Here is a 15,434-nt window from a genome sequence, read left to right as displayed (position 1 = left end):
TTAAAATTGTCACATAGTCTTGGGATTGTTGAATAGAAAATAGGTAAGGTAATAAATATCAGAAGACAAACAATCTTAAGGCTATGGGCCCAAGTTTCCACACGATAAAAAACGGGCGCCCCTCCGAGCTAGGCGCCCATTTTTCGCGCCTAAAACGGCACCGGAAACAAAACACGTGATTCTGGAGCGCCCTGCAGCTCCTTGTCTGTTTGGCGCAGCGCCCGGGGGGCGGAGCCTACACTCGCGCCAATTTTGTAAGTGGGAGGGGGCGGGTACCATTTAAATTAGTTTTTTTCCTGCCGGCAACGCTGTGCGTGCGCGTTGGAGCGTTCGCGCAGTGTGAAGGAAACATTGGCACTCGGCCATTTTTGTAGTTCTTTGTAGCTGTTTAATTTTTGAACATTTTTTAATAAAAGCATATTGCCATCAGCACTGAGAAGGCTGCAGGAAGCCTCAAAGTTGAGGCAGCCGTTTCCCTCCCCCTCCCCGTCGGGAACAAACGGCTTTCTCCACCCCCCCCCCCACCCCCCCGCGGGAATGAACGCCTGCAGCATTCTCCCTGGCTGAAGCACTTTCACACAGGTAGGAAGATGGTTTATTTAATCTTTTCTTTGCTTATAAATGTTTATTCAGGTTGGATTTATTTGTATAATATTTGTATAAGTATAAATAAGGATTTATTATAGAATTTAATGACTTCCCTTCCCCCCCCCCCCCTCCTCGTTCTGGACGCCTAATTTGTAACCTGCGCCTGATTTTTTAATGTGTAGACAAGATTTTCTCAGTTCTACAAAAATCTTCACTTGCTCCATTCTAAGTTAGTTTGGAGTACGTTTTCACTGTGGAAACTTTCAAATCAGGCGTCAGTGGCCGGACACGCCCCCTTTTGAAGAAAAAATTCTGTTCCAAAGTGGAACTGTTCTAACTGACTAGAACTGCAGAAAGAAAAATGTGGAGAATTGCGATTTCTAAGATAGTCCGTTCTCCACCAGTTGCTCCTAAAAATCAGGCGCAAATCATGTGGAAACTTGGGCCCTATATATGGGCAGGCTCCACATTGTAAATAGAACATAGAATCTACAGCCCATTCAGCCCAACTCGTTTTATGCTGGTACTTATAGTTCATACAAGCCTCCTCCCACTAATTACTTTTTCCGACCCTGCTCCATATCCCTCTATTCCCTTCTTCCTTAGGCATGAAGTATCCCCTTAAATGCAACAGTGCTATCTGTTTCCACCACTCCATGTGGCATCAAGTTCCACATTCTCATCACTCTTTGTAGAAAGAAATTACTCCTAAATTCTTTTATTTGACCTGTTAGTGGTGCTATTATATTTCTGCTCCCTTGGTCTGAATTCTCCAGACTTTCCAAACACTTTCTCCACATCCATCCTATCGAACTCCTCCAAAATTTTAAAGACCTCTATCAGGTCTCCGCTTGGGCTCTTATCTTTTGTAAAAAAAAAGGGAAGAGTCAGCCTGCTCAGTCTTTCCGGGTACAGTAGTTGCATCCTCTCAATTCTGATAACATCCTTGAAAAGCTGGTCCAGTCCCCCTTGTTCCTCTTGCTGTAATTTTCTTTCCTTTTGTCCTAACCTTTCCATTGCTCGTATTTTTTTCTTCCTACCTATCTTTCAGGGGAATGGACAAAACAGTCCAGCCTCAGATTGAATTTTTTTTTTTTTTTTAAGTCCATGCTTACGGTAAGTAAGATGCTTCCTCAGAGAGAAACATCATTACGAACTCCTATTTAGTGGAAACAATGTGGGGCTGTCAGTTCTATTAGCTTAATTTCACATTCACTTTGTGTAACTATTGTTAATTACTGTAGAGCTAAATGTAAGCCCATGCATTTAATGTCATGTGAGCACATTTTACTTAGTCAAAACAGTGAGCTTTAAGACCTAACCAGAAAAAAATCGTTTGAAACGCATGAGCTGAAAAAACAGCAGACATCCTGTACCTGTTATGTTCACAATGACTATTTCCACTCCTCCCTTTTTGCTGACCTCCAAGCAGCCTTTGTAACAAAGTGAAGAATGTCCACTTGCCTTTACAGGTGCTTTTACATTATTAAATATAATGTTATTGGCTGTCAATGTGCAGATCGAGTGCAATCGATGGCACTCACAGGTGTAAGCTCAATGGCAGATCAGGAAACCTATTGCCATTGGAACAATAGCCTGATTCGGTGGCCTACTAATTTTATTGAAATGGTTCAATGTGTCATGATGCCAGTTAGTATCATGATGCATAGGACTAGTACAGCATCAAATTTCCTAGCATATCTGCTGCGTGATTTAATATTTCTCGGTCTGGTTTCCAGGCATACATGGAGACAGGAACAAAGTCACAGTATAAACATAGGAAAGCAGCGCATGTCGGTCACTTTGGTATTTCTTTACCTGTACTCAATTTTCCTCTACTTTGAAGATAAAAATGCCTAGTTACGATCTGTTCCACTCTGTGGCCAATAAATGGGCTGCATTTCTGTTTCTTTTCTCAGCTTTGAGTGCTTTAATTTGCATCTTCCAATTGTGCCATGAAGACAATCACCACCTCAAACTTACAAACTTACTTTCTTCACCTCAGAATGATTGCTGATTTTCTGCCTTTTGATATTGTATTAATCTAAAAGAGAAATGCATCAAATAGATAAATTTTGAAAGTGGTGTTACAGTAGCTTATGAGAGCTGCTATACTTGGATCCTGCATAAGATCACAAATGTTTGAGTCTTTAAATTGATACATATGAAGCCCATGGGACCATCAGAGTATAGCACAGCATCTCTACATATCCTCCCTAATTATTAATCCCGTGCCTCTACACTGTTCACTGGCTGTTGTCCTTATATGTGTGATATCATTCTTATCATATCTGTGTTATGTTAGCAGTGACGAAAAAAAAAAAATAAATGTTGTAGTTTGCCTTTTGATTTGTGGTCCTATCATGAGTGCTTTCTTGTTTCTAAGAAAAAGAAAGTTCTCTGAAGGAGAATGCACCACCATTGGGCTCAGTGCCAAAACATTAAAGAATCTTCTATTTTAGGATGATCTCAAAATAAGCAGCATCCAATGAAGAGTCAGGATTCTGCCTCCAGATATTTGCCTTGCAGTCATCATGCTTGTTAGTTGAAACTGCAATTTTTGGAAACATAATTTTCAGTTCTCCCTTTCCTGACTGCCTTTAACGATGGCCTTGAGGAGTGCGAGTGAACTCCATGTCTTAGTCACTCAACATTGTTACCTCATTTGACACAAGGATTGACTAGTAATTAAATTCTTGTTCAAAATGATGCCTAAACTGTATCTGGCTTAAGAATGTCACACTATCTCTTTTCTACTGCACAAAATTGTTGAACAGACTATAATGTAAAGAGCTCTCTGTTATATGTACACAAAATGAAAAGGATTACAAGATGCTCTGACCTCTTTCTTTCCTATAGAAATGCATCTTTCAGTCAACCAAAGGATGACATCCATTAGTAAGCTTAAAAAGCTACCAGCTGATAGGAAGCGATTTCTTTGCCAAGATACTACTAAAGTAGTTTGTGGGTTTTCTGCTCTACATTTATTCAGTACTATAAGCCAACAAATCATAATTTAATCCTCTAATTTGTACAGCCAGGAGTATATAGAAAATTGCCATTGTAATTATAATTTCATTGGCAGAGTATATATACTTGCATTAGTTTTGTCTTTTTCCTCTGCACATGCAGATTCTGTAGTCTAGAACCTGTTTCTCCTTAATGTGGTTTTGTAGTTCAGTCTAATTTTTTTATTCTAGCTTCTTTCTTGGAATTACACAGATATATATTGGAATGAAATATTCCATGTCTTTTATTCTGGGAGCCTTTTGATGTTGCATAAGGATAAGCCAGCTGGTTGCTGTTTACTTTATTCTAATAGGTCTTGTCCTTTTCCAGTCAGAGGCCACTCTACTTGACTGGTTGCTGGCTGATTTGTATCCCTTTGGAATAACTGCAAAGAATTTTGTCTGCTCTTCAATCTATGCAATTTCAAGGCTGTAACCTGCATCTTTAAAGGTAAATTGTCAAAAGGCAGTGTTACTTTTTCTGATTGTACCTGAAGCCTGCTTTTGGAATTATTTTAGTAGGTACTATTTTGTTAGTTTGTATGTGTGCGCGTACACATGTTGATGGCTCACTTGTAGGGAAAAAAAACTGGCAATTCTCTGGAGGAGCCTCTGCAGCTGTAAACAAGTGCACTCCCATACTCCTTTCTGGACAAAACTGTTCCATCACCCGTGTTGAAAAATAATTTTGCAGTGGCCTTGGAATGATTGACAGATGTCAATATCATTAGTGAAAACATTAAGGATTATCTGTGGCATTTTAATTGGCCAGAATTCCTATACAGCCCCCACCACTTAAAACATCCACATTTTAAATGGGCAGTAGTTTATAAGAATATAAGAAATAGGAACAGGAGTAGGCCATTTGACCCCTCAAGCCTGCTCCGCCATTTAATAAGATCATGGCTGATCTGATCATGGACTCAGCTCCACGGCCCTGTCAACTCCCCATAATTCTTTATTCCCTTATTGCTCAAAAATCTGTCTATCTCCGCCTTAAATATATTCAATGACCCAGCCTCCACAGCTCTCTGGGGCAGAGAATTCCATAGATTTACAACCCTCAGAAGAAATTCCTCCTCATCTCAGTTTTAAATGGGTGGCCCCTTATGCTGAGACTATGCCCCCTAGTTTTTATCCCCTATGAGTGGAAATATCCTCGCTGCATCCACCTTGTCGAGCCCCCTCATTATCTTATGCATCGATGAGATCACCTCTCATTCTTCTGAACTCCAATGAGTATAGGTCCAACCAATCTTCAAACGTCACCCCCTCATCTCCGGAATCAACCTAGTGAACCTTCTCTGAACAGTCTCTAATGCAAGTATATCCTTCCTTGAATACAAAAAGGGATAACCATTATCCATTTACATTGTCAATTTCAAAGTTGTCGGTTATAGCATCTTGAGTACTTTGTTTATTTTGGGCAGCATTAGCTATGCTTACTTGATGTTAAGGTGCACTGAATGTTAAAATAAAATTACCATCCCCAAATTGTAGCAGTAATACTAATTAAGAAGCTGTATCAGCAAAGAAATCACTCAACTATTCACCTTTGCAACAAAAAAAGATACAGGTTTTAGGAGTTTAAATCTGGCAGTTTTGTAAAGATGCCAATCTCACCTGTTGCCCGGTTATATCCTGGGATACAGACACTCATCACACAGACCCAGGCTACTGGTTGGTACTGTATTTACAGAATGTGAGCTCCAAAGTGAGGATTTGGAACATATTGAGATTCATAGTCAGTGACAGTAAAATCTGTTAATTAATTTCCTGAAGTTTTTCCAGTGTTTCCTGCAATGCCCGTGAGGGAAAAATTGTGTCAGATCAGGAGTCTGATTTAGTTTCTTTCTCTGTTTGTTTTCTCAATTATGCCATGCTACCTCTCCGATTCCAATGTCTCCTTCTTTGGTTGTGCCAATTTTTGTCTGATTCCCTCTTGTGAAGTTCTTTGGGACATTTTACGATGTTAAAGATGCAAGTTATTGTTGTTATGTTAACTAACCTTGTAAAGTAGGAACATTAGATGGACCTGATATACCGGCCATCTCGTTCGCACCAACAGTGGGGAGTGTATATAAACTTGTATTTTTTCATCCGTAGTGACCCCAGCCCTGTTTGCAGTGGAAAATGTGTTCCTCATCTTGAATTTACCCCAGAATAAAGTCTCCAGTGTAAATGAGACTCTAGGGACTTTACACACACATGCTCAAATAAATGCATCTGAATATTTTGGTACAGAAAATGTATTTGCAGCAGGAGTGTCCTCCATAGAGAAAGTACAGTATGTAAAGAGATTCTTTATAATTTGCATGCAGATGCACAAGCCTATAAATGGGATTCAGCATGGAAGTTTGCTTCACTGGAAATATTTACAATGCCTGTGTAAAGTGCTGAATAACTAGTGGTAGCGTACCCATTTTAGTTAGCAAATCTTCATTAAATCTCAAGAAATTACTTTCTCAGCTAAAATGAAATCTAAATGTCACTTAGTAAGTAAAAATATGAAAATTCAATGCATTAAATCTCTTAACTGATTTCAATTTTCTCCTTTATTTCCATTGTGGTTTTGTCAAGCAATGCACTTTAGAGTATCAAAGCCTGATATAATGACATGTAGTGACTGAGATAATCAATCAGTCCAGTGATGACAGCAGCAAAGCCTATAAATAATTAATGTCGTTACATCAGGTGTTGGGGATACTGCTTTTGCCAATTTTAATTGCAGTGATAAAGTTGATTTGTTTTGTGCACTTTGATTTGTTTGTGTGCAGTTCTTTTAGATGGAGGAAACTGAAAATATCTGTCCATTTTATAATGGAAATGTTTTCTGGGCATAAATTGCTATGCAGTTGTAAGTACTGCAGAGAGACGCACACAGTTATTGATGGTGGGCAATGTCTTTTTGTTCTATGATGGAAAAATAGCTGCATAGAAGCTGCATTTGAGCAGACATTTTATTTAAAAAAAACTCCCTTGCTGGGCGTGAATGGGAACTGGATTTCAGTATTCCTGATATGTAGGGTTTGGAATATTTATGACACGATCACAAGTATATATTTCTTTTACAAATCAGAGATAATTTTTGCAGCAGTTCTACATGGTGAAATGAGACCAACGGAAATCATTGGATATTCATGTCTGATTCCTAAAATTCAATGAAGTTGTAATTATAACTCATGCTTCTCTTTTATGCGGGGAGGTTTCTTTGTGGGATTACAATTCCAAGTATGTACTGTTTTGTTTCTATTGGTGAACTGTTAAATGCAATGTTTTGTTGATGCAGAACTTTTGAATATTAATGTTTTCAGATATGTCTGACTCAGGGCATGGGTATTTCTAGTGGGAGGAGAGATTTTAAGTTTTTCTGTGCATGGTGCCCTGCCACACGAAGGGTTTGTGGCCAACTCCAATGTTCAGTCCCGATACCATTCATTAATAGCAAATAAGGGTAGAACAGCATTATGCTCACTTGTGCCAAGTCTGTTCCAATTAAGATTGGGAAATGAATATAATACTGTTCTGGCCATTCTGTGTGGCTGTATCACGATGGTTAAGTTGTGATGGTTAGAGCAGGACATCAGCTGAAGTAGGGAAAATTATGTAATTTCACAGTTTGTGAACATAAGAAATAGGAGTAGAAGATGGCCATTTGGCCCCTCGAACCTGCTCTGCAATTCAATAAGATCGTGGCTGATCTGATCTTGACCTCAGCTCCCCTTTCCTGCCTGTTCCCCATAACCCTGGACTCTCCTGTAGTTCAAAAATCTGTCTATCTCTGCCTTGAATATATTCAATGACTCAGCCTCCACAGCTCTCTGGGGAGAGAATTCCAAAAATTCACATTCCTCAGAGAAGAAATTCCTCCCCAACTCCGTCTTAAATGGGCCATCCCTTATTCTGAAACTATGCCCCCTAGTTCTAGATTCCCCCATGAAGGGAAACATCTTTTCAGCATCTACCCTGTCAAGCCCCCTCAGAATCTTGTATGTTACAATAAGATCACCTCTCATTCTTCGAAACTCCAATGTATAGGCCCAACCTTTCCTCATAAGACAACCCTTTCATCTCAGGAATCAAACGAGTGAACCTTTTCTGAACTTCCTCCAATGCAAGTATATCCCTCCTTAAATAAGGAGACCAAAACTGTATGCAGTATTCTAGGTGTGGTCTCACCAATACCTTATACAGTTGTAGCAGGACTTCTCTCCTTTTATCCATCCCCCCTTGCAATAAAGGCCAACATTCCATTTGCCTTCTTAATTACTTGCTGTACCCATATGCTAACTTTTTGCATTTCATGTATGAGGACACCCAGATCCTTCAATACCGCAGCATTCTGTAGTCTCTCTCCATTTAAATAATATTCTGCTTTTCTATTCTTCCTACCAAAGTGGATATCCTCACATTTTCCCACATTATACTTCACCTGCCAAATTTTTGCCTACTCACAGCCTGTCTATATCCCTTTGCAGACTCTGTGTCCCCCTCACAACTTGCTTTCCCACCTATCTTTGTATCATCAGCATATTTGGCGACAGTACACTTGGTCCCTTCATCCAAATCATTAATATAGATTGTAAATAGTTGAGGCCCTAGCACTGATCCCTGTGGCACCCCACTAGTTATAGTTTGCCAACCTGAAAATGACCCATTTATCCCGACTCTCTGTTTTCTGTTAGTTAGTCAATCCTCTATCCACACTAATATATTACCCCCAACACTGAGCTTTTATCTTGTGCAGTAACCTTTTATGTGGCACCTTATCGAATGCCTTTTGGAAATCCAAATACACTATATCTAGTGGTCCCCCTTGATCCACCCTGCTCATTACATCCTCAAAGAATTCTAATAAATTTGTCAAACACGATTTCCCTTTCATAAAACCATGTTAACTCTGCTTGATTGTACAGGTTGAACCTCTCTTATCCGGGACTCCCTTATCCGGCACCATCCCTGGCAGTCGGGTGGCGCATGCGCAGAACTCAGACCCATCCCCCCCCTCAAGGTTTCACATTCCCTTTTTAGGCACAATGGTGATACCTTTCCTTTATGATTTAATTAAATCATTCACCTAAGCAGAAAATCAAAACACTTACTAGAAAGAAAGTGATCAGCAATAGCAGAAGTCCTCTCAACCTAGAACACCTCGGGGCCAGCCGACACCTCAGGGCCTGCTCGGCCCGCCGACTCCTCGGGACCCGCTCGATCCACTGACGTCTCAGGGCTCGCTCGGCTCGCCGACGCCTCGGGGCCTCCGATCTCCTCCTCTCCCCCGGGCGACATCCTCCCGCCACCATCCCCCCGACCTCGGGCGACCTCCTCCCCCCAACCCCCCCCCTCGGGCCGATGACCTCCCCTCATCCGGCAAAATCCCTCATCTGCCATAGGCTAGGTCCCGAGATAAGGGAGATTCCATCTGTATTATGAATTTCTAAATGTCCTGCTACTACTCCCTTAATAATGGATTCCAGCGTTTTCCTAATGACAGATGTTAGGCATAGCTTCCTGCTTTCTGTCTCCCTCCTTTCTTGAATAGGGGCGTTACATTTGCGGTTTTCTAATCCGATGGGACCTTTCCACAATCTAGGGAATTTTGGAAGATTACAACCACTATCTCTACAGCCACTTCTTTGAAGACCTAGGATCCAGGGGACTTGTCGGCCTTTAGTCGCAGTAGTTTGCCTAGTACATTTTCTCTAGTGATAGTTTTAAGTTCCTCCCTCCCTTTAGCCCCATGATTATTATTGGGATGCGTTTAGTGTCTTCTCCCTTGAAGACAGACACAAAATATTTGTTCAATGTCTCTGCCATTTCCTTGTTTCCCAATTATTAATTCTCCAGTCTCATCCTTTAAGGGATCAACGTTTACTTTAGCTACTCTTTTTTTTATATACTTGTAGAAGCTCTTGCTGTCTGTTTTTATATTTCTTGCTAGTTTTCTCCCTCTATTATTCTTTGTCATCCTTTGCTGGTTTCTAAAAATTTCCATACTTCTAGCCGATCATGAATCTTCGCAACATTGTATGCCTTTTCTTTCAATTTCATACCATCCTTAACTTTCTTAGTTCATCATGGATGGTTCATCCTTCTCAGTGTTTCTTTCTCAGTGGAATATATCTTTGTTGAGTATTATGAAATATCTCCTTAAATGACCGCCACTGCTTACCCAACCAACGTCTTACCTATTTTCCCAGTCCACTTTAGCCAACTCTGTCTTCATACCTTTGTAATTGCCTTAATTTAAGTTTAAGACACTAGTTTCAGACCCAAGTTTCTCACCCTCAAACTGAATGTGAAATTATATCATGTTATGATCACTCTTCCCTAGCGGATCCTTTACTATTAGATAATGAATTAATCCTGCCTCTTGACACATTACCAGATCTAAAATAGTATGTTCCCTGGTTGGTTCCACAATGTATTGTTCTAAGAAATCATCCCAAATACTCAATGAACTTGTCCTCAGGGCTACCTTTTCAATCTGATTTGTCCAATCTATATGAAGATTAAAATCGCCCATAATTATTGCATTACCTTTCTTACAAGTCCCCATTATTTCTTGATTTATACTCTGTTCGACAGTGTAACTATTGTTAGGGTACCTATAAACTACTCCCATCAGTGACTTCTTTCCCTTAATATTTCTTATCTCCACCCAAACTGATTCTACATCTTGATCTTCTGAACCAAGATCATTTGTCACTATTGTACTGATCTCATCCTTTATTAACAGAGCTATCCCACCTCCTTTTCCTTTCTGCCTATCCTTCCTAAATGTCAAATATCCTTGAATATTCAGTTCCCAGCCTTGGTCACCTTGCACCCACATCTCTGTAATGGCTATCAGATCATACCCATTTATTTCCATTTATGCTGTCAATTAATCTATCCTGTTACGAATGTTGCGTGCAGTCAGATAAAGAGCCTTTAAATTTTGTCTTTTTACCATTTTTCCCTACTCTGACCCTATTTGCTGGTGCACTCTTGTGTGTACACTCTGGCTATCATTACCCATATCGCTACCCTGCACTATTGCCGTCCTTTCTCTTTAACTTTCTAAATTTCCCCTCACCCCCACTATTTAGTTTAAAGCCCTATCTACAGCCCTAGTTATTTGATTTGCCAGGATAGTGGTCCCAGCATGGTTCAAGTGAAGCCCATCCTAACAGAACAGCTCCCGCTTTCCCCAGTACTAGTGTCCCATGAATCAAAACCCATTTCTCCAATACCAATCTTTGAGCCACACATCAACTCTCTGATCTTATTGACCCTATGCAGTTTGCTTGTGGCTCAGGTAGTAATCCAGAAATGATTACCTTTGTGGTTCTGCTTTTTAATTTAGCCCCTATTTGCTCATACTTCCTCAGTAGAACCTCTTTCTTAGTCCTACCTATGTCATTGGTACCTACGTGGACCACGACAACTGGATCCTTCCCCTCCCACTCCAAGTTCCTCTTCAGCCCTGAAGAGATGTTCTTAACCCTGGCAATGCAGGAAACACAGCCTTCGGGATTCACGCTCTCATAACTGTGAATTTTATAGTGTTTAAATTTGGTAGTCAGTGGAATGTACTATATACATAAGCATTTACAATGCACCCCCGATTTAAAGTTGTGTTTTTGGAGAACTTAAAAACCTACAAGATGATGTAATTTATGCACCATATTTTATAGTGCATCAGAACCCAGAGAAACCACGGGCAAGGCTTCCACCCACCCTACCCCCTTCCTCCCCATGCAGTTTCAGTACTACAAATATATATCAGCATTTTTTAGGTCTCAAAGAGCTTAAATTTCTGCAGCAGGCCTGTGGAATTGTTCATTATTATGTCCTCTTTCACCCTCTAGGGAAACACCTTGCTTCTATCAGATAGTATGGTTGAGATTAGGAACTCATAATTTGAGAAGCTGTGGAAAATAACCCATGTCCATGTATTCTATTGTGCAGTGTGCCTTATCTGAATGTGAATAATTTCTAGTTCTTTGTACAGCATTTGGTGTTTCATATGTACATATTTTGTCACATGATGAGTTTGTGAAGTTGCACTGATCCCAAATAATGAACCAGTACAAACAAATTAAATATTAATTAACAATTTCCAAGTGGTGTTAACGGAAATCTGGGAATAACTGATCTGCCTGCCTTTGTGGTGCTATTAGATCAGCACATGTTTATTCTGCTGGCATGCTTATACTGCACATACTAGTTTGATAGTTAGTCATGTGAGCTGACAGCACAGATTTATTCTGCCAAAACCACATCGCTCTCTGATCAGGTAAAATAAAGTTCTGCTCACCATTTTCAAGATATCAGTTAAATGTTGACATCTGGGCATTCATCTCATTGCTGATGCTGAAAAGCTTAAATTCAAGTTTTAAAAGTTCCTTTACCTTCAGTTGCAGTTATGTTGAAGTGTTATGAGACTACTTCCTCAAACTGGTCTCTCATCACTTGCCAGAATTCAGTTATGGTGACATAATTCCATGGTTATACTATCTTTTTTTGTGATGAATTAATGAGAAAACTGCAGAATCACTGGGCCAGAACGTTAGCATGCAGGTACAGAAAGCAATTAGGAAGGCAAATGGCATGTTGGCCTTTATTATAAGGGGTTTGGGGTACAAGATTAAGGAAGTCTTACTACAATTGTACAGGGCTTTGGTGAGACCACATCTGGAATACTGTGCACAGTTTTAGTCTCCTTACCTGAGAAAGGACATATATGCTTTAGAGGTTCACTAGATTGATCCTTGGGAATAGAGGGTTGTCCTATAAGAAAAAAATAAGTAGATTGGGCCTATACTCTCTGGAGATTGACAGGATAGATGCTGAGAGGTTGTTTCCCTTGGCTGGAGAGTCTAGAACTAGGGTTTGTAGTTTCAGGATAAGGGGTCAGCCATTTAAGACTGAGATGAGGAGGAATTTCTTCACTCAGAGGGTTGTGAATCTTTGGCATTCTCTACTTGAAAGGGCTATGGATGTTGAGCAGTTGAGTATATTCAAGGCTGAGATATAGGTTTTTGAACTCGGGGGAAGCAAGGGATATGGGGATCAGGCAGAAAAGTGGAGTTGAGGTCGAAGATCAGCCATGATCCTGAATGGCAAAGCAGGCTTGAGGAGTCTCATGGCCTAATCCTGCTCCTAATTCTTAAGTTCTTATGTTTCTGTATCCTCTCTGGAATTACCTTTGGAGATACTAGAATATATGCTTATTTAATTTCTTATCCACATTTTTTCTTAAACAGGGGAGAGAAGATGCAACTTTTCCAATGAATAGAGGATCTGAATCACAACAAAATCAGGAATATGTAAGTGTTACATTTTTGGGTTTCACAATAGATATTCTAATGTGGTTCAGCATCAATTACCACTTCCATAAGTGGACTTTGTCTTCCCTACAATCTAGACCATGACAGTTTTACACTTGGGGCAGAAAGTTTATCTACCCCAGTATCTCTTCTTTCTCTTCTGTCTTTAGCTGCCCAATATCTGGGTAAACAGTAGAGACACAGGGATCGAAGAGAGAACTCTTGCCACTGTACGCTGGCTTACTGGAATGTATCACGTACTGCCTTGTGATTTCTCTCTTTTTGGTAAGCGCATTGAATATATACTAAATAAGAGACCGATGGCTCAAGCTATAAACCAACAAACTATTTATTTAATGTAGAACAGGTGAATGAACTGAATTCAGTACCAATTAGTTTAGTTACTTTAATTTACCAACTTTGCTACCCTCTACAATATTTCGGAATAATAAAGAAGCTTCTCTTGAGTTATCTATCAACACACATTGAAAATGGAAGTGCACTTCTTTCATGGTGAACCACTGCCATGAATCAACCTAGCGCAATTTGTCTTGAGGCTAAAAATTATAAATTGAAGTTATTAAGTACAGGTAGCCCAACTGGAAGCCGCTGGCCAGAGTTGCCCACCAAAATGACTACAAAGAAGCATTAGATGCAACCCTATGTGCAAACTGGCTCATGTCTTCTTCCCATTCACAGCTATCCGTCGAAGAATCACTAACCTGGGATGACTTGATTCTTCGAACTGTGCCAAGTGACTTGAAACTATCGGTTCAAGAACCTGTGAAGACTTCTTAGAATAAAATACAAATATATTTTTTAATTACAATTGCCATTCTTTGACAGTGACATGATCTGTTTGTGACTAGTTTGAATTATCTATGATGCATGGCTTTGTCCATCCAGTCATCGGATACTATGGGGTCGATTTTAACCCTCCTCGTTCAGCAGAAACCTGACGGGTGGGCAGTTAAAATCACCCTGGCTCTTGTCTGTCTGAAAGCCGCCACGATTGCAACATTTACAAGTTTAACCTGCTCTCCTGAGCAGGAAGCAGGAACACGTGCCCGGAGCCAACAGGGTCCTTCTTTAAATATGCATGTTGCGGCCCAATGACATCATTGAGACCAGACTGTAATTTTAACTCCGGCCTGAGCGGGGAATCCACCTGGAGTTAAAATCGGGGCCAATAGGTGCAATCCAATGCTTCTGCATTCAATCTACAGGAGCCATATTAAAACAACTTTGGGGTTGTTCTCCTTAGAAGGTTAAGCGGAGATTTGATAGATGTGTTCAAAATCATGAAGGGTTTTGATGGAGCAAATAAGGAGAAACTGTTTCAGTGGCAGAGGAGGACACCTATTTAGGGTGAATGGCGAAATAATCAGAGGCAATATGAGGAAACATTTTTATACACAGCAAGTTGTGATTCGGAATGCACTGCCTGAAAGGACGGTGGAAGCAGATTCAGTCGGAACTTACAAAAGGGAATTGGATAAATGCTTGAAGGGATAAAATTTACAGGCTATGGGTAAAGAGCAGGGGATTGGGACTATTTGGATAGTTCTGCCAAAGAGCACAGGCACGATGGGCCAAATGGCATCCTTTGCTGCATCATTCTAGGATTTTTAAATTCATTAATGACTTGGATAACATGATATTAACACAAGAGAGCCATATATCCAAGTTTGCCAATGACACAAAGATTGGTGGCACAATAAGTAGAGTAGACAGGAGCATAAATTACAAAGACATTGAAAGATTAATGGGCAAAACCGTGGAAAATTGATTTCAACGCAGGGAAGTGTGAGGTCATCCATTTTGGACCAAAAAAGGATATCCGAGTATCTTTTTAAAGCTAGGAACAGTGGACGCCCAAAGAGATTTAGGATCCCGGATACACAGATCACTAAAATGTAGTGGTCAGGCACAAGAAATAATCATAAAGGCTAATGGAATGTTAGCCTTCATGATTATTTCTTGTGCCTGACCACTACAACTCGAGGGCTAGAATCTGAACGACAGGATGTTTTGCTACAGCTATACAAAGCACTGGTTCGGCCACATCTGGAGGACTGTGTACAGTTCTATGCACAACCCCTTAAAAAGGATATATTGGCCTTGAGAGGACTACAGCACAGATTTGCCAGAATATTATCAGGGCTCCAAGGGTTAGATTATGAGGAGAGATTACATAAACTAGGTTTTTATTCCCTGGAATATAGAAGGCTTGATGATTTGATTGAGGTTTTTAGGATTTTGAAAGGAACTGATAGGGTAGATAGAGAGAAACTGTTTCCGCTAGTGAGGGAGTCCAGAACAAGGGCACATAACCTTAAAATCAGAGCCAGGCCATTCAGGAGAGAAGTTAGGAAACACTTTTTCACACAAAGGGTGAAACACTCTCCCACAAAAAGCAGTAGATGTTAGCTCAATTGATAATTTTAAATCAGAGATATAGATTTTTGCTAGCCAAGGGTATTAAGGGATATGGAGCCAAGGCAGGTGGATGGAGTTGGGTGGG

General features: G+C 40.3%; 1 protein-coding gene across 1 annotated transcript in view; it reads left to right on the top strand.

The window, feature by feature from the left end:
- The window catches only part of LOC139268948 (E3 ubiquitin-protein ligase RNF34-like), a 32,629-nt gene that overhangs the window by 11,391 nt on the left and 5,804 nt on the right, over window positions 1-15,434 (top strand). The window contains exon 4 of the mRNA XM_070887829.1: window positions 12,848-12,910. Coding sequence (XP_070743930.1) covers window positions 12,848-12,910 — 63 coding nt within the window. The remainder of the gene's footprint in view (window positions 1-12,847; window positions 12,911-15,434) is intronic.

The sequence above is a fragment of the Pristiophorus japonicus genome, chromosome 8 (genome assembly GCF_044704955.1).
Source record: "Pristiophorus japonicus isolate sPriJap1 chromosome 8, sPriJap1.hap1, whole genome shotgun sequence".
NCBI lineage: Eukaryota > Metazoa > Chordata > Chondrichthyes > Pristiophoridae > Pristiophorus > Pristiophorus japonicus.
The sequence above is the reverse complement of the archived record's forward strand: the minus strand, read 5'-3'. Positions and strand labels throughout refer to the sequence as shown.